We start from the raw sequence: 23,313 nt of genomic DNA on the forward strand, positions 1-23,313 counted from the left end.
GGTATATAACGTCAACCCATAAATCGATTTTTTCTTGGTACAAATTATCGTTTTACCTTGAATGCTAAATTCAAATGACAGGAATTGGTTTGGTGACCCACCAAATTGTCTTCTCCTGCTGGAAAAATTTACGTACTTCGTATTTGGTTCATTTCCAAGTTCTCCTATTGCATCTCTGGTGCAACAAGGATGGCAGCAGGAAAAAAGAACGAATTACATAAATAACTGCGCAGTGTTTGTGCCATTTTGGTTGCCACATTTGAATAAAATATGAATAAAAACCGAAATGCATTTAGTTGGAAGGCGGAAGGGGGTCTAAAGTGGGTAGCGGTAGCAGCGACAGATAGGCGGTGGGTTGGGGTTGGGTTTAGGTTTGGGTTTCGGGGGTAATATCTCTGCAGGGCCTTCGCAGTACCCACTCCCCCACCACTCACAAGTGGCTCGACCAGTTTGTCACCTTTTCGCTATAGAAAAGGTCTTATAGAAAGACGAGACTCGTCGTCGTACTCGTTCAAGGGGATTTTTCCCTTTTTCCTGCAATTCTCAGGCACTGGGAAATAATATTAGTGGGTTGTGGGAAAATGATATATTGATCTAATAATTATATATCAATATATGTTAGCATCAAATCATAATCTTCTAATAATACAAATTTTAAATCCAAGTCATTAAATGATATTAACTTATAAATATTTTCAGAAAGTTAAGATCAGATGAATCAAAATACATTAATCTTTTTTCTCATCAGATTAAGAATTTTGTTCCTTACATAACATTTATTTCATCATCATGATTAATATAATCATAATAAACATAATATTTCATATCATATTATTTTCAGACAATTTTCCCCTAAGACAAAGCTAAAAATTCATTTCCTATATAATTTTTACAACCTTTAGAAGAACCTTTAGAAACCTTCTAGTTCTCTAAGATTTTCCCCGTGTAGTTTCTCTCCGCGATTACCCCGATATTCCCGCGCAGCCCTGTCTTCGTATACAGATACGATAATATTTGCATTCAGTTGGGCCTCCCTGCCTCGAACTCCCGCCCTCCATTACCATTCCTGTTGCAGTCTATTTCTTTTTTTATTTCGCTGTCAAAACGTCAGCAATGTCGTCCTCTTACTCGGCCTCATCCTCGTCCTGGTCCTCGTCCCGATCCTGCCCTTGGCTGTAGTCCTGTTCCTGGTCTTGGAACCCGTCTGGAAATCGTTCCGGAGCGCAGCGTTCGCTTGGCTTAATTTTGGCTAGGGAAAAGTGCATAAAAAATCTGCGGCGAATTTGCAATTTGAATTCGAGTCTGCCTGTGACCTCTTCCTGTCTCCTGTCTCCTAGGTCCTGTCTCCTGGCTCCTGGCTCCCAACTCCCTGCCCTTTTTGCATAGCGTACCTATGTGTGCTAGTGTGCCTGTGACTCCTTTATTGAGCCCAGGACATGGTCGTCGTCGTGGAGGCCATTTTCTCCGAAACTCCCCCTCCTAAGAGCCGCCTTTTGCCGAGAAGTCTTGGCAGGCAGTCAGGCGGCTATTTAGGAAGTAATTTTCGCGCTTTCATCGCAACTTTTTCTTTTCGCCTTCTCTCTGTGCTGTCTGCAGATCTTTTCGGGCACGTTATTTGTGCTCCTTGATGGGGTCTGTGGATGAGGCTGCTCCTTTAATGCATTTTTAAAAATGCCAAAATGCGCAAATTGAAAGCGACTCGCCGGCCCAGCCCTCCGCACCCATCGTTTCAGTCCTCTAGCCCTCTAGAAATGAATTCTGCGGTCGCCCCAGTCTTTTTCGCTCGGGGTCACGTGCTCGCAGGACGCAGGACATTCTTTTGGGGGGAAAAGAGAGGTGTACATACTATGCCAGGGGCCACACGCAGGCATAATTTCAGCCACTGCACTCAGACTTAATGAATATTTTAAGGACAGCTTTCATATTACCTGCCACTGCATATGTTATATGCATAGATGTATGAAAGTTCGTCCAGGACAAATGTCACAAATGAGCATCAAATGTTTGTCAAGTTACTATTTTTTGGGCTTGCGAAAATGCCAAAGTTCATATTCGAGGAGTGCCTGAATGTGGGACTACCAATGTGGGCAACCCAACCATTACTTTCTCAATAATAATCCGGAGAAAAACGAGAAGCTTTTGCCACAGACCATAAATAATTGCAATTGAATAATGCATTTATGTTACATGTTTCGAATGTGCCCTAATTATAATTATACAAGCCTATAAAATTTTGGGTCCGGTTAAATATCATAAATCAATTTGCAATCAAAACCCTTACAGTGGCAATTTCTTATTAAGTAAAATTAAATGCACTGCAATTTGTAATTTAAATATGTTAAACCTTTCACATTCTCACAGTCGTAGATAACACCCACAACGATTTAATTGGTTTTATTTCATTACCACTCAAAATTGACAGCTAATGATAACAGCCCATATTTAAACACACCATCAAAGTCGGCTTACGGGAATAATTTAAATCCACACTTATCTAACCGCAAAAAGTAATTTCAAACAATTAAAAATTTCGTGTTGGTTTAAAATTTAAATTTAAAATAAATAACTGCATTAATTTCGTAATTGCAGGAATGCTGGAGAGCTCAAGTATCATTCGATGATGGCACATGCATACACATTTGCCATTCCGCTTGTGTTATTTTTTTTCTTGCCATAACACATAATTAAAATTACACACATTGTATATATACATATATAGCGTACAACCCACCGCACACACGCACTTTCAGTGGTTACAATTGACCCAAAATGAACTCTTTCCCCCTTGGAAATCTCGCGGGCTTTTGGCCAAAAGCCCCAGCCCGAAGATGCCAACCACAATTTAATCTCCCTGGAATTATTTTCCCCCTACCCCGAACCCAAGACCCCGAATACCCATCCTATGAGCCCGTTTCTCCTTGAAGGCGTTCTTTCTTTTTCGCTCATTTCAGCCCCCGCAACGCCCGGATTTCTTTGTATTTGTTAATAAACTCCCCGGCAGACTAAATTCAAATTACGCACACATCTTGAGAGGCTGAGGGGCCATTTCGCTTATAGGCTGCTCATTATGTCAGGTCTATATTCATATACGACTTGCCTTTTGCCTTCGCAGGCCCGCATCCTCATCCATGGCGTTCCGGTGAGTGCGTGAGTACGTCTCATTCGCATCCAGATCCCGGGGAATCCCCCGCCACTCTGACTTGTCGTAACATTTCATCTTTATTTTGGCATTATTCCCCAGGCGCCGCTTATTGTTTTTCGTGAAAATGGCAACGGCAATGGCAACAAATTAGAAGCGTGTGCCCATAGCCCGAAACGAGATGGAAACGAGCTGGGTTTCTGGGCAGTTCCAGGGGGTATTTTCTAGTTTCCTCGACTACGAGGAAGGTGGATATCCCTGGAGCACCTTCTGGGTTAATTTCCCTGCTCTGCCATCTTAATCATCTAATGGCGAGACCCACTTAATATGTCCTATATATTCTTTTTATATTATCATTTAAAATTCTAAAACTTTTTAGATCCTATCTCCTCATAAGTAATATTTTTTAAAACATCGAGCGTTATATATTAGCGTCTTGCAGCACTAACTTTGAACTGCTAAAAGCTTATTGATGCAACATAATATTAATTGTCTAGCTCACTAAAGCTGTTTGCTACAATATCAGGATGTCATTTTAAAAAAAATTAAAAAATAAGGAGTTCGGTTCTTTTGGTACTCGTAAACAAGTTAGATTGATCACAGATTCTTTAATTTATAAAACTTTGTATGTTATTATCCAAAACCCATAATTTAATTAAACTCCATAATTGCCCTCTGCTCTATTTACTCGTTTATTTATCCCTCTGATCTACTTCTTTTTATTTAATTAGATGCAACGTGGTCAGAAGGTTTCAATTTTGGATAAATTCATCGTACAACAGATTGGTTAACAGCATTCTTCATATTTGTGCCTGCGCATCCAGTTCACTCCATTCAGTATTCAACATTTAGCGTTCTAGGGTTCAACTAACATTCGTTATAATTTACAAAATATACGTGATAACGGCAATGGTGTATTGTCCTCGCAGCGCATCCGATCAATGATTCATCCAGGCTCCTTCCTCTGCTTCCTTCGCACCCTCAGCATCCATTATAAAGTGTTGTTTTCCAGCGCCAACGATTAAACATATAGAATATCTCTGTATACAAATATCAGCTCTATTTCTTCAAGCCCCAGGCGTTGTTACTGGGCACCGGAACCCGGCGTTGTCCGGACTCGCGTGCCAGCACCTCCATGATGCTCGTAGCAGGAAACCAGCACTGCGTGTAAATAAACCAAGTGAGTACATGTAAACAAGATTCATTAAGTTCAACTTACCCTTTCCTTGTGGGCCGTAGCCACGACATTGCGATTGGGCTCCTTGTCGTAGGAGACCGACTCTATGCCAAATATCTCGCACAGCTCGTGCACTAGCTGCCTCTTCTCGCGGTTCATCGTGGGGAAGGAGTGGCTCCTCGAGCGCTGCTTGCTCTCCTTGGCCAGCTTCACCAAATCAGTCAGCGTCTCGTAAACGCTCTTGGTCAGCGCCGGGTTTCTCTTTGCGAAGCCACGTACGAATTCCGAGTACTTGGTCAGGGTTTTTTGCTTTGTATCGGGATTTCCTGAGGACAAGGCCACAGCCAGACGACGATTCCTCTCCAGCAAACGGCATTCATCGTTGCAATCCAGACTGGAGGTTAATAATATCAGTAATCATATTATTCTATATATCATTAAGGACTAAGACCACTCACGTTCTATTAGACTTGTTAGCCTTGGCTGGTGCCAAGATTTCGCTAAGCTCCATGTAATTTCCGCGAGACATTTCCGCCATGGAAGAGGCCAGCTGAGCGGTGGCTATGCGACTGTGCTCCCTGGCCAGCTCCTGGCAGCTGCGGCTCTGCTTCCGGTGGCCGCACTCGCACTGCACCTCCACCAGCTCCTTGCAAGGCGTTTCCGGACAGGCTCCCTCGTGACAAGCGGCCGCACACTTGTGACCACAGTTTGATCGCGGCTTAGTACAGCTCTGGCGACAAATCTCGCCGGCTGACTGACAGGCGCCTTCGTGGCATGGCTTGATGCACTTGTGGCGACCACAGGGCAACGGCTTGCCACAGGCCAGGCCGCAGCTGAAGTTGGGCTGCGAGCAGGGAATGGTTTTGCGCTGCTCGTGGTTGCCGTGGCAGAACTTCGTGGTGAACATCATGCAGGGCGGACAGGTGGCCGCCGAATGGCAGTTGTGTTGAGGCGGATGCTCGCAGGGATGGGAGCGCGAGCAAGGACGCTTACAGATTGGCTTCTTGGTGCCGCATGGCACCGGCGGATAAATCACTTCAGCGCCACACTCGCAGTAGAGCTCCTCGAAGCTGCTACGATAGCATGGCGGACAATTGCCACGATGGCACGGCTGATCGCACTTGTGCTTGCCGCAACTCAAGGTTCGGTTACAGGGCAGCGGACAAGCGTGGTCTATGTCGATGCAGCACTCGGCATTGCACTTGTGCTTGCCGCAGCTGCGCTTCTTGGTGCAACGACGCTTGCAGCGAGCATCGTCCGCCCGGCTGGAAAGCTGCCGGCATTTGATCATCTGGTCCATGTGGCCGCAACGACACTTCACCGCCGTCTGCTTGGGACACGGGGGACACTGGCCCAGGTGGCACTTGCTGCCGCACTGATGCGGATGAGCCGGCTTTCCGCAGCGTAGCGTCCTGGAGCAGATGCCCTCGCAAGTGGGGATGGGATCAAGGCAGCTAGAACGCTGAGCAGCCGGTATTGGCATCTTGCCACAAGGACAACTGGTTATCTGCTCGGGACTGAGCTTACAGGGTCTGAAAGAGAAGGAGTCATCAGTTTAATGGGCTTTATTTTATCGCACAAAGCTAGGTATAGAGAAAGCTAGCCCCATGAACTTTGAATATTTTTGCATTCAATTGACTGATATAAACGTTGGTGCTCAAGTTCGAGAGGGTTTTTTGTTATTTTTAAAGACATGTTTAATGCACATTTCTGAGGAATCAAGAAAAACGTATATTGTCCGCAAAAAGGGAAGGTTTTAGATTTTTTTTAAGTTTTACGAACATAACAATTTTGATTTATAAATATACGAACCCTTATTTACCAATTTTGTTAAGTTTAAACAAGATCTAAACCTTATGTATATTCTCACCTGCAGCTGCCCGCATGACAGGAGTCCTTGCACTTGTGATTGCCGCAGGGTAGCGGCTTGCCGCAGCTCTCCTTGCAGGAATAGCTACGCTTATCCTGGCTCTCGCGCGTGCACTGCACCTGTCGCTCCTGCTTGCCGCAGTGGCAGTGCTGCTCCACCTGCTCGGGACACGCGGCGCACTTGCCCGAGTGGCACTCTGCCCGGCAGCGATGCTCGCCGCAGTTAAGCGGCTTGTCACAGATCTCGCCACATAGGAGCTCCTCCTTCATGGCGCATTGCATCGTCTTGGAGCTGCGTCCACAGCCACAGCTGCGCACCACGTTGGCCTGGCACGGCGGACAGGGACCCGGGTGACAGAGCAGAGTGCAGGCGTGGCTGCATCCCTCTATGCGGCAGCAGACCTCGCCACAACTGTGGGCCAACTCGGTCCGCGACACCGGCGGGTTCTTCAGCTTTCCGCAGAAGCAGAGATACTCCCGGGGCAGGTCCTGCAGCACATTCTGACAAGCAGGACAACGCCATCCCACATCGGACTTGGAGCTGCTCGCCCAAGTGATGGTGCACTTAAGGTGGAGTAAGTGGTAGCAGTTCTGGCACGACCAGGTCGGCTGATGCGCCTTGATAGACTCCACACACACCAGGCACTCCAGTCGGCGCTGTTCGATGTCGCGAATCAGTTTCTCCCGCTGCGATAGCTTCTCGTTATCCGGTGCTGGCGGCGGCGGAGCCCTGCGTGGGGATATCTGCTGCTGTTGCGACTGCTTCTCGGGTGACGGTTGGGCACTCTCGTTGCTCGTGTCCAGATCATCAACGGCCCGAGGAAAACCGTTGATGCGGTCCCTGTTTCGATTCCAGTCATCCCTGCGCTTGTTGCTGCGATGATTGTCGTAGCGTTGCTGCTTCTGCGGCCTCCTGCGATCGTTTCGCTCGTAGCGGTCCTCTCTCTCCCTTCGATCCTCCCGCTCGTCGCGATAGTCAGAGCGTCGCTGCTGACGCGTGCTGCCGGGTCTCGAATCCCTGTCCCGCTCCCTTTCGTAGTTGTGGTTCGAGCGGTGGTTGTTGCCTCCTCTTTCAGCTGCTCCCTCGGCCTGCAGAGTCCTGGGTCTCGGCTCATTTATGGCAGTCTCTTGGCTGGCAGTGCTGTTCCCATTTGTCGTGGCGGCCGGAGTCTCATCTAGACTCAGCTTGGCCAGACTGGGCACGAATTCGGGCGCCGAGGCCTGCAGCTTGGAAGCGCTGAAGTCGAACGGATTCATGCCAAACGGTGTGTAAAGACTCGAAAAATTGCTGCTGCTGCTCGGATGGCCCGATTCATAGCTGTTTGTAAAGGCGGCGCTAGCGATGCCATCGCCATTTTGATACGATGGGAATATGGGCTGCGAGTAAAACTGTTGAAAGAAAGGGATTTATTTTATTCAGAAGGATAATGACAATAATAATAGTAAGGATAAGGCGGTAATAATCAAAATAATAATCTTTTTATCGATTTAAAACCTTTAAATTACAAAATCAAGCAAAGATGATTTTTAAAGTACGACTATCACTTGAACTGGGCGTGCAAATCGCATAGAAACAACGGACATATCTTTATCTCATTTTCCATTGAGGCTGATCAAGATTAAATCTACCTCATAGGGTAGGAAATGTCTTAATTAATAAATGCCCCGCCTGTCATTTTGAAATGTATGAAAGCACGATGACTCACATTCGCAAAGTTGTTAGAGTTTGTTGCTGCTGCTGGTGGATTCAGTCCGAAGGCTCCTCCGCCGCCGCCGACGGAGTAGTTGCTGTTGCTGTTGCTGCCACTGCTGCCCAGAGGATGTTGCATGGTGCCTCCGGCATTGGGGGACGCTCCTCCGCCCAGATTGTGCTGCATAATGAACTGATTGAAGTTCACATAGTTGTTGTTGCCGTGGGCGCTGTTGTGGCCACCCACTCCGGGCGCTTCGTGACCTCCATTGCAGGCGGCGGCCAGGGCAGGTGACTCATTGCCCTGTCCTGCTCCTCCGCCGCCATTGGTCAACTGTTGCCAGTACTCAGCCATGGGAAGTCCGGTGCTGAGCTGCTGCTCCTTCCGGTGGTCCTGCCTTCACTTTTCCGCCGGAGAGGTCTCGGTCTGTGCTTGCCCGCCTCCGACTGCTGGGCATTTCCCAGCTCAACTCCGGGATTGACCGCAACCCACGGAGGAGTAGTCCGATGGTCAGCAAAGCTCCAGACACGTGTGCAGTGATGAAATTGAGCCCAATGGCGAAATTTAACGAACCGAAAGCTTTGATCGATCGGATTGGGCGGATGCCTATTGCCGGTCAACTGGTCGCCACGCCGCCTGTGTGCGCGGGCACTTCTTAACTGGTTTTAAGGCGCTTTCTGCGTATTTTCGCTTAAATTTAATAATTGCTAACAAATTTCTTCTAGTGGTGGAGAAACACCGATAGAAACATCGATGCCTGCACCACCTGAAATCGATTCACGGCAATGGTCTGATGTCGATAAGCGATAAGATGTCGATAAATGTCGGGATGAAGTCTCCGCTACGGCTAACCAGCAATAACTATCTGGCAATATTGGCTATTATTCAAAAAATTGTTAAAATTAAATGTACGTTTAAAATGCACATCCTAGCAAATTTATTCAATTGCAAAGCCAAATTTATTGAAATGACAGATAAAGAGAAGGTATTTTGATTAATTTTTTAATTTTTGTACAATTTAACTTTAGTTTACTTTTATATTTTAACGAAGTTTTAAGGGAAATAAAAGAATGGACTTAAATTATTCTCAACAATTTAAAAACTTACAATGTTTCTTATTTTGTGATCGTTTTCTTAAGTTTGAAGAAACACTTATTTATTATTTGATGTTCACCGTGTGCAAATTTATACAATGTTTCTTATTTTGTGTTCGCTTTTTTAAGTTTAGAAGAAACACTTATTTATTATTTGATGTTCACCGTGTACAAATATATACCGATGATCAGGCCGTAGAGTCCCAGAACCTCGGCAAAGATCAGGATCAGAATCATGCCGATGAAGAGGCGTGGCTGTTGGGCGATGTGTCGCACTCCAACGTCGCCCACCTCACCCACGGCATATCCGGCAGCCAGTCCGGCGAATCCCACGGACAGACCGGCGGCCAGGTGAACATATCCAGTGGGCAGCGAATACTTGATAGAGGGTCCCAGTTCGCCGGAGAGAAGAACGGATACCACCAGGCCATAGATGGCAATGATTCCCGCCATAATCACCGGAATAATCGACTTCATCACCAATTCCGGACGCATTACGGCCGTGGCTGCGATTCCGGTTCCGGAAACAGCAGTTCCATAAGCCGCTCCAGCAGAAGTCAGCACACTGGAAAAAACGACGCCCATCACCCCATAGAATGGTGCATAAGGTGGATGGCGATCCAGTGTCAAAGCAGACACGCTTGTCTCCTTTAGCTGCATGCCCTCAATGAGCCCCATCAGGTCAAGAGAACCCGTTCCATTTTTCGTTGAAGGTACACCTTCCATTTTCTTAGATTTATATGCTGGTAACTACGAACTTAAACAAGAAAAGATTTGTAAAGTTATAAAAACAAAACAGTTATATTTACTTGAAAGATAAAGCTCTTCTATATATTGCTTCAGTGGATTCTAAATTTATGAATCTAAAGCCAGCAGTCTGGCATTAATAAAATCTCATTGCTTACTAGATGGCAAGTAAATTTAAAAAAATAAAGTTCAAATAATTAACTATTTCAGTAGATTTATATACGATTTTACTTTGGTTTTCAAAAAACTATCATTTGTCAACTACAAATCTGCAACCATGATGACGAAAAAAAATTAAATACTATGTATTTTTGTATATTTGTTATAGACTTATTCTATTAATTCTTAAGTTATTACTAAATAAATGTTAAGGCAAGATTGACTTTTAAAATATTCAACAATTTCAATATTTTTTTTTATAAAAATATAAATTTCTAGCTGTTTAATACATTTTTTAAGAGTCACGGAATTTAAATTTATAACCCATTGACAATTTTGTTTAAATTAATGAATTTTAATTATTTTCTTAAATTGATTTATGGAAAACAAATATTTTTAGGTAAAAAAAAAATTATATATTATAATTTTTACTATTTGTGACAACATTTTTTATTTAACAAATCTCGCTTAGGGATTATTGACATTAAACCTAATATGAAAAACAACAATGGAAGAACTATGCTTGGTAAGTGCTACAATTTTGGTAGATACTGCTTGGGGGTTACGAAGAAGACGATCCTTCGATTCAGAATGTCCTGAGGTTGCTGAGCAGGGTTTGCTGAGTGGGCGGTTGCGGGGGTCCAGGTGGCAGAGATAGAGGTCCAGGTGGTGGTGGCATCGCAAAGGTTGGAGCCATGGCCATAGCCAAAGTGGAGGGAGGTATCTGTTGAGGACCCTTTCCAGGAGCCGGAAGTACGGATGTTGTAACTCCATCCAGCGGACGGTACTGGCACTTTTTGGCATGGGTTCGCATATTGCTCGACTGGGTGAAGGCCTGATTGCAATTGGGATGTGGACAGACATAGGGTTTGCAACCAGTGTGGTAGTTCAGGTGGGTCTTCAGGTGGTGCTTCTTGGTGAAGGCCTTGGGGCACAGGGGGCAGCTAAAAGGCTTGATTCCCGAATGGAGGCGATGGTGCAGGGTCATGTTGCTGCGATCGGCAAAGGATTTTCCGCACACGGAGCACTGATAGGGTTTCTCCCCACTATGTGTTCTCATGTGCTGTTTTAGGAGCATTTTCCTAGAAAACCTTTTTCCACACTCGTTGCATTTGTGTGGTTTTACTCCAGTGTGAATACGGACGTGCATATTGAAGGCCACTCGCTGGTTGAAGGATTTTGGGCAGTACGGACACTCGTACTCCTTGCGATTCCGATGGATCTTCAGGTGGCTACTCAGATATCCCTTATCGTTGAACGTCTTGCCGCACTCGGGACACTCGGCCGCAAACTCCTTGGTTCCCCGGTGAACTGACAAATGGTACTTGTAGTTCCGCAGCTGCGAGAAGCCCTTTCCGCAATCCGCACACTCGTAACGCGGCGATTTGTGCGTCTTTTCGTGAGCCTAAAAAGTAAGGAAAAATAGTACAAATTAATTATTTTTATTTAAATATTGAGATTAAATATTAAATTTAGATTGGGATAAAGCCAAAATCAAATGTTCTAGACTTGAGAAATCGCCTTCTCACCTATTAGAGAAGAATCGTTCTCGAAATAGAGACAAAATTACTCTTGAGTTTGTTTTTTGGGACTAAAATATGTTCGATATTTTTTTCTTAAAACGTAAAAGTAGACAAGCAAACCGACGCAATCTAGATTGTAAGAAATATAATCGATCTTGACTAACTTTTGAAACAGAGTGATGTTTTTGTTTGCCAGTAAAAAATGTTATAGCTTGAGTTATACATACATAAATCGAACTAACCATGTTTAAAATAATAGCCATTTATAAATTAGTAAAGTTGGTCAGAGAATAAAATATTTAAGTTTGAATCTAGGCTTTGTTAAAAAAATAAGATATGCAGAGTAGTAGCTAATTAAAAATGAACTGAGAATTTCAAAAAAACTTAAAATGTATTTGTTTTAGAATTATTTAGGGCTTGCAAAAGTTTTTAAAAAATTAAATAATATATTAAAACATATATTTTTTTTGAGTTGGCAACTGAAGTTGTTGTTCTTTCTCTTCGTGGCCATTTTGTAAAGGCCTCTCGCTTGCTTGACCCTCTCTTTCTAACGTATCTGGTAGCTGCACCCATGCGTAAAACCAGTTTAAAGCCCGGCTTCTGTTTTTGGCCGACTCCATTTTGAGCGGACCGTTTTCGAGATATGATTTGCATAAGGCACTCGATTCTCCGCTGCTCTCTGCCCCACTCCAATCGGATATTAAATCTTTCTCTTCGGAGCTCCGCCCTCCCATTGGATCTCTGTTTCTCCGTTTTTCAAGCCCCGCCCTATTCCAGATGGTATCTCGGTTGGCTAAGAAACCCGTTTTGGGAGGATCTCGTATGTCTTTTGACTTTGAGGACTGGGTGAACGATATTTCATTTGATGTACGGCTATATGAAAGGTTAATGGTGTTCTTGCAATACATTTTGGCTTGAAAGGAATTCTGTTTTTTAAAATGCTTAAATGCAATAGCATTAATAATACTTAAACTGGTGTGAACAATGCAGATCGGCAGTAATCCATTAAATGTTTCCCATAATCTCGTTTCACATTGCGATAAATATTTTCAAACCAGTTGTTAAACGGTTAAGTATAATCAATTTGTCATTCATAATAGTTTGTGTGTAGGTACATAAAGCTTGAATGTTAGTACTTATGAATTTGAATTCAATTTGTAATTTATAAGCCTACAAGAAAATATCATGAATACATATAAGACATAAAATGTAGTTTGCTAACAATTTGTTAGCAGAATAGAAAAGTATCGAAAAGATTTTAGTTATTTCTTAAAGACTTTAAAATTATTTTCTAATCCTTTAAACTAAAAGTAGTATCTTAGTAGGACCTAAATAATTTATTATATTATTTTACTACTTTTTTATTTATTTTAATATTTTTTTCTTTATTTAGGGAATATGTTCTGAAACTAAACACTCTATTGTAATGAAAATGGAAATCAACTTTACTTAATCCTTTTTTTCAAGCCTTTTTTTTATGTTAAAATTAAAATGATTGATTTATTAAAACAAGAATCTAACCTGCAGAGTTTCGGAGCATCCGAAGACCTTCTCGCAAATCCTGCACTTGTAGCTGATCTCCTCGGGGGATGTTGGATTATAGCCAGCGATACCTCCCATTCCTCCACTATTACTGCCGACGGCTGTGGTCACTAGTCCTCCTCCGGCCAATTTGGGCATCATTCCGACGGTTGAAGACTGAACCGAACTTAGACTCAGATTGGTAACGGTGGTCAGTGAGATGTTTGTGCCGGCGGCGGATCCTCCGGCGGCACTCATGATCAGATCCCTGACGGGTCGCACGGAACCACTGGAACTGCTGACAGAGGAGGCGGCGGGTGAGATTAGGGGCGTGGTCTGCTTGTATCCACCTCCGGCCTGCAATCTTTGGTAGTAATCCAAGCACTCCAGGCAATCTGGTCGAGTGCAGGCGGTGCTCTTTGGCCGGATGAGTGGTTGTTGAGGGGTCTGAGCCTGACCATTGATCACATAGGGGGCAAAGAAGCGTTTCTGCTGATTCGGTAAAGTCTGCTGATGATGATGCTGCTGTTGATAGGGCGATGTGGGTGGGGTACTCAATCCTGCAGCCGCTGCAGCAGCCGCATAGGCGGGTAGTAAGTGCGGGAAGAACTGGGCATAAAACTTGGTGGCATTGGCCATGGCCACCAAATCAGGAGGCAACATGGAGTAGCCTCCATAGGGAGTAGGCATGGTTAACCCAGTTCCAGGTCCAGTTCCAGTTCCTCCAGTTGGAGCAGTTCTTACACTAAGACTGCTGCTCTTGGAGAGATCCAGTATACTCGTGCTCGTATCCTGAGCTGGCTTGCGATCCTTTCCCAGGATTTTACTTATACTAAAGTCGGTGACCTGAACCGGCTGGATCTGGGGGCCAGCTCCCAAATTCTGGACTCCATTGTGGGTGGGCGAAGTGCGTGCCGGCGAGGGCGAGAGATCGTAACTGCGCTGCAGCATGGCGTGCTTGAAACCCATTCTTCTACGCGCCGAAGAATCACTCATAGACCGCTGGGGGCTACCGTTTTGGATGGGTATTTTCGTTATCTACGGAGAAGTTTCGCAGGGGAACTGTCGCGTTACGCGTCGGAACTCGAAATGTCTTGGACTCACGGCTGCTGTGGGCCGTCATCGTCTTTTGGCCGGGCCTAAAGCCAGACTTGCGCTCCCGCTCTCGAATTTAATTGGTCGAGAAACAGGTTTCTTCCGATCCCTCTCTCTCTGAGACTCTCCAATTAACCAAGTTTGACTGCTGGAGACAAACTGTCGCGCCTCCAATTACGAGAGGAGCTGCAATCTGCAGGCCCAGAACCATTTGGTAGTAGCGTTCTACTAGTCACATCTATCATAAGGCTTATCGCTTCCCTCAGATCGCTGGCATCTCTCTTTCGCCCCGCTCTTCTCTCTTTCTTTCTTCTTGCGTTGCCTGGTCCTCTCCTGATAAAGTGACTAAGATTTCGTTTTGGCCGCGTTGTTTTTGTAATTAATTGCGGTAATAAAATGTGCGCATCGTTAAATTTTCAAAATGTATTTCTCTTGTTCCTCATCCACATTCACATTCACATTCTCATCCGCATCCAGCGCACATCCACATCCACATCCACATCCTCATCCTCGCCCGATTCCGATTCCCAGGCATGTGTGAATCTTACGGTTATGCGCATGCGCAGCGATCATCTTTCGAGGTGACTCGGTTCGTCACGGCAGTGTTTCTCTAAGATTTGTGTGAGTGTGGGAAGGAAGTGAAGCTATGGTATGGACTGGATGACATAACCGCTTGGAATGTCCGAATCGGGGAATAGGATGTCAGATATTTTTCTTGAGGATATAAAAAACGGTATTAAGTGGGACTGATAACGGTCCAAAGTCGGTGGATCTCTAGTAACCTCTTTTCGAATCTCCATGAACGTAAGTTAGGATCCTTCTCCCTTTAAAATATAGAATATTTGTTTGTAAAACATATTTAAAGTTTGTACTTATTTATGCAATATTTCGTAAATACTAAATAATAATATAGAACATAGAATCTTTAGAAAATCCTAAAATATAAACTGAATGATCTAATATTCCTATAATGATTTCTATAATAGATACAAATATTTATTGACTTGGTTGTCCTTAAAATGACATTAATACTTACAACCAATAAAAATTATTATTTTAAGTCCAGCATCTCCCCATAACTGGACCTCCTTCCTTGAAAACCTGCCCATTAAATCCAGCCCCCATTGCAAATCAAACCAGGTTAACTTCTTCGACTTGCATAGCATCAGTAGCGACTATAAAAATGTGCAAAACAAAATGCTCGAAGCCCGGTGATTTGTGATTGGCCGAAACGCTCATAAATAACGAGGGATCCCAGTCGAGGACTCTGAGGATCCGCAGAGGTGGATGGTAAGATGGTGACACACAACCAGAATTCAGAGAAGCTCCTGAAACAAATGAAGTGGTATACATTTACAGCTACATGGGATCCGGTGAAATGGAGGTGCTTTTCTGACTCACAAGGACGAGGGTACCGCTCTTAATTGCCAATTACCGAATAGAGTTTCTAATGGTCTCCATGGCACAATCTTGTACACGATTTGTCCACGATCACTTACAAAACGATTTTATCAGGGGAGCCACCTTATAGACCCCCAAGAACAGTGGCCAACTACCTAAGTATCCTCTAGCCCAGTGATTGATAATGGTTTGACTGTCAACACGCGCTGCCTGCTTTGGTTACCCACGATCTGCATAAATTTCGATTAAACAGGCGATTCATTATAATTATATATATGAGGGACCGGGTGGAGAACAGTCTACAACACCACAAAACTTGTTCAACCTTAGTTGAAAAACTCTTTTTTCGTATTTCGTTTTTCGGTTCGGTTGGCGTTTCGTGGAATTCCGCCAGATTATTTACATATGCGAAGCGAAGGAAACTTAAGTTTTAATTACACTCACTAAATCATCGGACCTCTCCAGACTCCAAGCTCCAAACTCCAAACTCCAGTCTTCAGTCTCCAGGAGACTTTGTTGCTTTGTCGCATGACTAATGTTTATTAGCTGCTAATGGTTTGTTTTACAAAAGCTACGTGGTTGCCCCATGCAAAGTTCCCCGATCCAACCCATCCGAAAATCCCAGTGAATCCCCAGCCGCTCCAAAACTGTTTCACCCGTTGACATTTTGACAAATTTCCAACTCCTTACTACTGTCGTCGTTATATGGGGCCGGCTCCAATGTAAGCTGATACCTATCTCAGATGCCCAGATCTTAAGCCGATCCCCCATTCCCGATTCTTCTTCTTTGTTCACACTATTAATTTTCCGCTCGTTATTGTCGGGATTCTGACTTCGGTCGACTGGCCGGGTAAACTCCTCATTGGGGTTTGGGGTGGTCGGCATTTATCTTATTTTGTGTGCGTTTAAAACTTCTTTGTGAGCCTCTTTAATGTCATGTGTTATCGGTTAATGATCAGCCGCGTTGCCAAGTGATTTTCTGTCAGCGGGTGATCAACATTGCCAGTGGATTTCCCCTCTGGGCTCTCCTCCTTTCGGATTCCGTTTAATTGCCTTAGTTGGTTCGACTTTTGTTCTCTGGGGTCTTTGGATCTCAAGACCCTCTCCTCAGCGCCTTGTTATGTGTAGCTTGACAAATGTGTTGATTTGCCAAGCTTATTTCCAGCGATGGTGGGCCCAACATTTTGGCATTAAGATTGAACGACCTTTTTGGGGTTGCTGATTTCTCAAGGTGAAAATAAAGTGCGATATTAAGTTTTAAAGTTTTTACTTTGAGCTAAAAATGTATAGGACCGGAAAATACATAGCTAGGAATTAAGAGAATATTGTATATATATCAATTTTATAATATTATATATCTATTTCCAACATTTGGGGCCGAAATGATAATATTTGAAACTTAATGAAGAAATCTCTAGCAAATATTTTGCTTTATCGGCATCTATACAGCCCCAAAGATATGTCAAAAATCTGTTGCCAATTCTAAAGCAACGCCCACCTATAAAACCCAAAAATGATCTAAGCGCCCTACAACATTTATGTATTTGTCAGGCCACGGCAATAAAACTTAACTTAAGCCCTAACAACAGCATTTAGGAGGTGTTATACTATTGTCTACCCCAGATATAATTTATATGGATGGAATAAAAGTTCGCTGAAAACGAGACAGAGACAAAGGAGAGTAGATGTTCATGAATTATATATGTATGCACGCCTATATATATACAGATCCCAAAGTGGCTATACTATATATACGAATGCGATGTTGTAGATCACAATCATTTCAATTAATTCGAATATAAAATACGAAGTGGAGACGGCGGCTTTTGCAAAATGAACCGCGTGCGCTCGAATATATCAAATTTCAATATAAATGAGCCACAAACATAAATCAAGGGGGGAGGCCCCTCGACCCCGTCTTTGACGACCCTGTTTAACATCTTGAGTCCCCCCAATGGACCCCCCAGATCGAAGAACTCACGAAAGTGAAGAAACGAACACGCCCGAGATCATTTGACTTTTAATGCATCCTAAAAAACACGAACCCACCTGAAAAAAACCCAAATTTAATGGACTGACGAATAGCTGTCAACGTCTTCTAAGGGAACTTTCTTTGCTCTTAAAGTGTAATTTATTTTATTTTTACACCAATTCAAACGAAAACAAACAAGTAGACCTTATAGAGGGGGACAAAGGCGGAAAGTGAGAGGGAGGGCGATACTAAACATTTAATCGGACGTTAATTATGTTAATGAAAACACATTTCAAATGCAAGAATTAAAATCAAATTTTTCAATTTAAATTCGATCGCATCGCATGGACCATTTTTATTCGAAAACACATTTCATTGGAATCCAATGGGTGAGCGGGATGGCGATCGAGGGTGCGAGCGAGAGCGCTGACCGCTCTGCTTATTGAGAAATTGTGTGGAGAATAGTGATAAATCTTTCAGAGAAACAACAAACCAAGTTCAAATCACAAAACCAAACCCAACGGGGAATAAATGTTTCTTCGTCAGGGGGAATGCAAAGTTGTCGCCAACGCAAACAGGTTGTTTGTTGTGCCGTTGTTGTTGCTCGTGTGTGTTCGAAATTGAACGATTAACTACAAATTTGAGCATAGATTAGACTAGAAAACACTGGAAGAAAAAGGGATTTAATAAGCAAAGGATACAAGCTGCTTACGAATATTAAGTTACGTCTTCAACATCTCGGTTAAGGCTCAAAAACATCATTGAAAACACCAGGATGACCTTTAAGGACCCAAAAAAATTGTCCAAAACGTACATAGATTTTTCTTTAAAATATTAAAACTAGTGTATAAACTAGCTCAAAAATAAAAGAAAAACAGAAATCCAATTTTGTTGTAGTTTTATAATGCACGTTAAATTTTTAATTTTGGTTTACCATCAGCTCATTCTTAAAGGTTCAGTATATTTTAGGGCAATCTATAGGTAATAAAGGCAAAAGGCCAAATTTAAGTCCAAATAATCTTTGACCCTTAAATGATTTCTTTCAGTGCAAGCTCTCAACAACAAAGCAAATATTTTTTCGCAGTAAACTTTAGTGGTCCCGCCACACATTTAAATGCAATACATTATTTTCTCATTAAGATCTCTCGGCGACCGCCCAGATGTTTTCGGCTTCCTGAGCAAAATCAATCAAATCTTTAACGATGTGACAGGTTAACAAGTCTCTATATCTGCTATATCTGCTGAAAGGAATACGCCCAAAATCAGTCAAAGCCACTAGCTGCTAAAAAAGCAAACTATATATATAGACTTGACTTGGTTTGGTGGTTTATTGCCCGACTTTGATGGCGCCGACGAACGGAGAGTGCGAAATTTGCATAGTTTAATTATGAGAGTTCTTTGTGGAAACTATTTGGGTGGTGCTCGGCTCAATCGCGATAAGATGAACGAGCATTTCAATCGCGATTTATGGCTTTCAAATTGCCATCCATCAGGAAGTTGTCTTGCCTCTTTCTTAGTTGCCTCCTCCATTTTGGCGATTCTCGGAATGAATCTTGTAGAAGAGTGATGATCTGTTTCATAATTTCCTCAATTTTCACACAATTAAAGGGGCATTACCAAATCGTTTCTACCACTTTTACGATCTGTGGGTACGTTGGTGGCCCACGTTTTACGGCCTTTTCCGAAAAGGATTTTCACTTTTCTCAGGCTAAACGCTGTCTAATCTGGCATCGTAAATCTTTGGATCGCCACTGCCTCCGTGTTTCGTCATAGCTTTTCATTTAATAAACTGAAAACTCTTGCAAAGACCAGGGGCCAAGCGGCATACCACACCAGTCAACTAATTATCTTAATGACAATTATTACTAAAGTGCGCGTCAAGACAAACGAAAAAAGAGAGAAATAAAACTCTGGCTCCTGCAAGACATGACACAATAGCCCACAATTATCACAAATGACCATAATTATTATCAACAAATGATAAAAAACACCCAACTAAAAAAGGATCATAAAAAGTTAATAGGCGGCCGCAGTTGCACCGAGATATTGTTAGGAAGTCTTTCCCCCTGGGGAAAGAAGATCTAAGCAATCATTGGCTTTACTATGTTAAATGTTAGCACAAACCAAAATTAACTGGAAATGCTAGCTAAACAGGAGCTCTTGGAAGTCGAGGTTAAGGCATCTTTCAAATTTCCCGAGTTCTTAAAATAAATATTAATTAAAGAAGAAGCCTTACCTTTTATTTTCATGATTGAAATGGGTTCATTTTATGTTGTTAAAGGGACCATATCATTTAGCTGATAACAAAGCAACGATTTGAATTATTTTATTTCAAGACCTTTACTTTATTTCGCTTTATTATTATATTTAAAATATTGAGTCACACTTGAAAACATAAGTTCTACAAGGGTATTTATACTTGGGCTTGTCGAGGTAAGCTACCTGACAATTCCTTATTACACAATGAATGAAAACTGTTGGATTAAGAATAAATACAATCTACGAATTTACTGAGTACTTAACAGATCTTCAATGTCAATTTGAATCAGAAGTATCGTGTGGCCCAAAAGGGAATTAAACATTGCAAAAATTTCAAATCGATCAATTTTAAATAACCCAAGATATCGAAACCTAAATGGATTTCGGGCCAGGTTCAGAGTGAAGCCATCGATCTGGAAAAGTAAACATAAACTTCAATATCATAAATGTTCTCATTTTGTGTTACTTACTACTGCCTCTAACCTCTGATCCAAACCTGGTTGAAATAATGTCCGCTGACTTAGCAGTTGGAGCATCTCCTCGTGAATATCCAGCAGGCCAACTATATTGGAGCCGTTCATCGAGAAATCCACGAAGTAGAGTACAATAAGACTAGTGTAAATAAGCATTACGAACTCGGGGGACATCACTGACATAAAATTATATTTAATTAAGCTTAATATGAAATATAAGTTCGCCACCAGATGTAAATAGTAAGCGATGATCAAGGAGGCAACCTGAACTTCGTAGATTCTAGTCAATCGATCAATGAACGCTTGTAAATCAGATTGGGAGTTAGCTATTTTCTCAAAGCGATCAGCAAGGCTGCAACATGTTGTTATAAAAACCCCAATACGGTTGGGATTCAGGGATTGAGTTTCTGATATAAGCGCTTGCAGCTCTTTGTTCAGGAGGATATATCGCCCCCGAACACTCGCCATGGCCATATAGTACTGCATAATGATCACATGTACAATGACTGTCGTGCTAAAGAGGCCCCATGTGCCAAAGACCATGGAAAAAGTTGGCAGCTTCCGCATCATAAGCATAGTGATCACAATATGCACAGTATCCACCATTGTGGCGCAGAAAATCTTGAAAAGGACCCTTCTCCGGCAGTACGGGAGTATCTCCGGACTGTACTGACGACAGAACGCGTCGAAGACCTGCATAAATTCCTCACGTTTCCACCACCGACTGGCTAAAGTCAGGAAAATGCACATTATGCGAAAAAATGATAGAATTATTAGCACGTCCTCCTGAAGACGGTTCGGCAACTCCCAAGTTTTCACTATTTCACGTACGTTGAGCACATAGACAGTCAGCATGATGAAAATAACTAGGTTAGAGCAGACTGCACTTATTGAAGCTCGAGTGGTAACTTGAGCTCGACCCGTTTTAAAATCGATCTCAAAGTTTACCATGCCAGTTAGGCGTCCAATAAAATACGAATAGGATAAACACCATTTGAATAAGTCCACCATTGTGTTATACTGAACATTGCCTTAGGAGAGTTCTCACTGGTTTATCCAATTGTCGGACTCTGTCAGAACTGAGTCAGAATTTCTGACATGTGTGACTGATTGCCTAAATTAAAAAATGATATCGTGTCATCAGAACCCACCTAATTTATCGACTTAGTAGGGACGGATTCAGGATTGGATAGTTGTGGTGGGTTTGTTTTCCCAAGAGAGGAGATAAGACCGATCCTTTAAAGTAATTTGTTTTTGGATCACTTATTACTAACTTGGTAAATCGATACAGCAATGTATTTTTTGAACTATCGATTTTTAACTTTTGCCATTGTTTTAAGAAATGTGCATGCAGATCGAATTTGTAGATTAAGCGGACGTCCATATTTGATCGTTTCTTGAGCATCTCTAAAGGGGAAATCTAGAAGTGTAATACTTAAATAAAAATCAAGGAAAAACGATAATTTAAATGGTATCAAAAACATTGATTATAATTATTTTTGATATGAAGCAGTAACCCTAAGAATACTATAAAATTGAATAGAATATCGAATAGAATGGATGGAATTTTAACGGACTCTAATTTGATTTTGAATCGCAAGAGTTAAGTTCTCAAATAATAAGTAATAACTGGACAAGTATACCTTATTGTGATGCCTTACAGCCTTATGTATTTATATAGAGGAGGATTTTTCAATGAAAAATCATAGTAGTAGACTGTTTAGATGTGGTCCCTCCACCTCATCGCCTGTAACAAAAGGCGGCAACAGGTGCACAATTACCTGGGCAACAACGACAATAACAACTATGAAACATGCGTTAATTGCCAAGAGACTGCGACTGAGACTGGGATATGGGTGCTACTTGGGGCCCAGACCCAGGCACGGTGACAAAATTAAACTTAATTGTTTTATGACAGGCCTGGACCGCCTGGCCAGGAGGCCACTCCAACTCGGTTTCGGTCTGTGTAGCCCATGGATGCCAGGTTGGATGGGGATTGAATCCGAATCCAACTTGGAATCACAGACGACAGCAGCTTCCAAAAGCGGCATAAAAAAACACAAAAACAGTTGACATTTTTTAGGGTCTTTAACTGCGTTTCTCAGTCAGCGCTTTTGTCTTTTTTGTTTAATTGTTTTTCTTGTAAACGATTTTTGCTGTAAGGTGTTTGTTTTTTTTTTTCTTTTCTTACCGCCACCGACAGCTCCCATTTTATAATATTTATTAAAAAATGTTTTACCCAGAAGCCGAGATTTCGTGTAATGAACCAGACTGGGGACAGCACAACAGCAGGTGCTGGATAACTCTGGGTTATAGACCCCAGACGAACACCACGTCTCTGAGCAAAAGTGACTCTGAAGTCGGGCGCTGGCATCTAGTCGACATTTCTATCATTGTTTTAAGGTAAACTTTAAGCATTTTTATGTCAATCATAAGAGAGCCGGGCTCAAAGGAGGCCACAGCTTAATGAAAGGAAAAGGTTTTTGCTTTTGGTTATTTCTGGAAATCGCTTAGTGAAATATGCAGTCGCAAATTCTTTGTAGAAGTTCGTATGAATAAGTTAGGTAAGTAGTTCAGAAGTGAATGGAAAGGATTCCTGAAGTAAGTTGAAGGACATAATTACTTATACACTTTGTCTTTAAAACTTAAAAAAAAAAATTAACACTAAATAAAATTCCCGTAAGCACAACTAACCAAAACTCGACCTGATGTAAGCCTAGAATACTTAAAAAAAACAACTTCTTCAATTTAGAGGTGTTTTCTGAATGAGGGGTTTACTATTCGGGATAAGTAAATTATATGTTTTGGATTAAATCAGTTCCTCAACAAGTAAGGGCAAAATTCTAGTTATATTTGTTGTTTAAATCGTATAAAAAGGCTCCGTCGGGAATTATCGTTTGAAAAACTAATAAGTAAACCACATTGAAAACAAATTTGTCTGTGCAAAATATTTCAATTTAAAAATGTTAAGCTATAACCTTGTAATGATATTTAGGAATACGCCTTTTATGATCAATGTTATTACTTTCTTTTATGGTTTAAAAGATTAAAAAAACTTTTAAAAGAATTCTAACTATTAATTCCTTAATAATGGTTTATGAATGTTATTACTTCAGACTATTTAATAAATTTTTCGCTTCGAAATGCCAAATCCCTTGACCGTTATAGCCCGTTTTTTTCCAATAAAACACAT

The 23,313-nt window shown here is 42.2% G+C and overlaps 4 protein-coding genes across 5 annotated transcripts; all 4 read right to left on the minus strand.

Moving 5' to 3' along the window:
• Window positions 1-3,807: 3,807 nt before the first annotated feature.
• LOC119547064 (protein shuttle craft) lies at window positions 3,808-8,631 on the minus strand. The gene is made up of 5 exons (XM_037853747.1): window positions 7,892-8,631; window positions 6,187-7,574; window positions 4,775-5,848; window positions 4,359-4,710; window positions 3,808-4,300 (listed from the first exon to the last, which is right to left on the minus strand). The coding sequence occupies exons 1-5, from the start codon at window positions 8,228-8,230 to the stop codon at window positions 4,199-4,201; spliced, it is 3,255 nt and encodes a 1,084-aa protein (XP_037709675.1). The 5' UTR covers window positions 8,231-8,631; the 3' UTR covers window positions 3,808-4,198.
• Window positions 8,632-9,010: 379 nt separating this feature from the next.
• Window positions 9,011-9,918, minus strand: LOC119547300 (V-type proton ATPase 16 kDa proteolipid subunit). Of its 2 annotated transcripts, none has more exons than XM_037854090.1 (2): window positions 9,780-9,918; window positions 9,011-9,727 (listed from the first exon to the last, which is right to left on the minus strand). In XM_037854090.1, exon 2 carries the CDS (start codon window positions 9,694-9,696, stop codon window positions 9,121-9,123), a length of 576 nt encoding a protein of 191 aa, XP_037710018.1. In that variant the 5' UTR covers window positions 9,697-9,727; window positions 9,780-9,918; the 3' UTR covers window positions 9,011-9,120. The 2 variants fall into 2 exon arrangements, with proteins under 2 accessions (XP_037710018.1, XP_037710019.1); XM_037854091.1 differs by having other exon boundaries at window positions 9,011-9,720; window positions 9,780-9,797.
• A 380-nt stretch (window positions 9,919-10,298) lies between these two features.
• Window positions 10,299-16,069, minus strand: LOC119547151 (zinc finger and SCAN domain-containing protein 21). The gene is made up of 6 exons (XM_037853870.1): window positions 15,861-16,069; window positions 15,417-15,646; window positions 15,052-15,343; window positions 14,025-14,839; window positions 12,921-13,958; window positions 10,299-11,281 (listed from the first exon to the last, which is right to left on the minus strand). The coding sequence occupies exons 5-6, from the start codon at window positions 13,914-13,916 to the stop codon at window positions 10,463-10,465; spliced, it is 1,815 nt and encodes a 604-aa protein (XP_037709798.1). The 5' UTR covers window positions 13,917-13,958; window positions 14,025-14,839; window positions 15,052-15,343; window positions 15,417-15,646; window positions 15,861-16,069; the 3' UTR covers window positions 10,299-10,462.
• A 3,972-nt stretch (window positions 16,070-20,041) lies between these two features.
• On the minus strand, window positions 20,042-21,131 carry LOC119547555 (putative gustatory receptor 59d). The gene is made up of 3 exons (XM_037854455.1): window positions 20,504-21,131; window positions 20,131-20,296; window positions 20,042-20,060 (listed from the first exon to the last, which is right to left on the minus strand). The coding sequence occupies exons 1-3, from the start codon at window positions 21,129-21,131 to the stop codon at window positions 20,042-20,044; spliced, it is 813 nt and encodes a 270-aa protein (XP_037710383.1).
• Window positions 21,132-23,313: the final 2,182 nt, after the last annotated feature.

This window comes from Drosophila subpulchrella, chromosome 2L, assembly GCF_014743375.2.
Source record: "Drosophila subpulchrella strain 33 F10 #4 breed RU33 chromosome 2L, RU_Dsub_v1.1 Primary Assembly, whole genome shotgun sequence".
Taxonomy (NCBI): domain Eukaryota; kingdom Metazoa; phylum Arthropoda; class Insecta; order Diptera; family Drosophilidae; genus Drosophila; species Drosophila subpulchrella.

Coding starts and splice junctions, on each gene's coding strand:
- LOC119547064 (XM_037853747.1), bottom strand. CDS start 8,230: ATGGCTGAGTACTGGCAACAGTTGACCAATGGCGGCGGAGGAGCAGGA. Junction 4,711..4,774: donor GCTAACAAGTCTAATAGAAC/GTGAGTGGTCTT, acceptor ATTAACCTCCAG/TCTGGATTGCAACGATGAAT. Junction 4,301..4,358: donor CTACGGCCCACAAGGAAAGG/GTAAGTTGAACT, acceptor ATTTACACGCAG/TGCTGGTTTCCTGCTACGAG.
- LOC119547300 (XM_037854090.1), bottom strand. CDS start 9,696: ATGGAAGGTGTACCTTCAACGAAAAATGGAACGGGTTCTCTTGACCTG.
- LOC119547151 (XM_037853870.1), bottom strand. CDS start 13,916: ATGAGTGATTCTTCGGCGCGTAGAAGAATGGGTTTCAAGCACGCCATG. Junction 11,282..12,920: donor GATGCTCCGAAACTCTGCAG/GTTAGATTCTTG, acceptor CTTACTTTTTAG/GCTCACGAAAAGACGCACAA.
- LOC119547555 (XM_037854455.1), bottom strand. CDS start 21,131: ATGGTGGACTTATTCAAATGGTGTTTATCCTATTCGTATTTTATTGGA. Junction 20,297..20,503: donor TCAATCCCTGAATCCCAACC/GTATTGGGGTTT, acceptor ATTTTATGTCAG/TGATGTCCCCCGAGTTCGTA.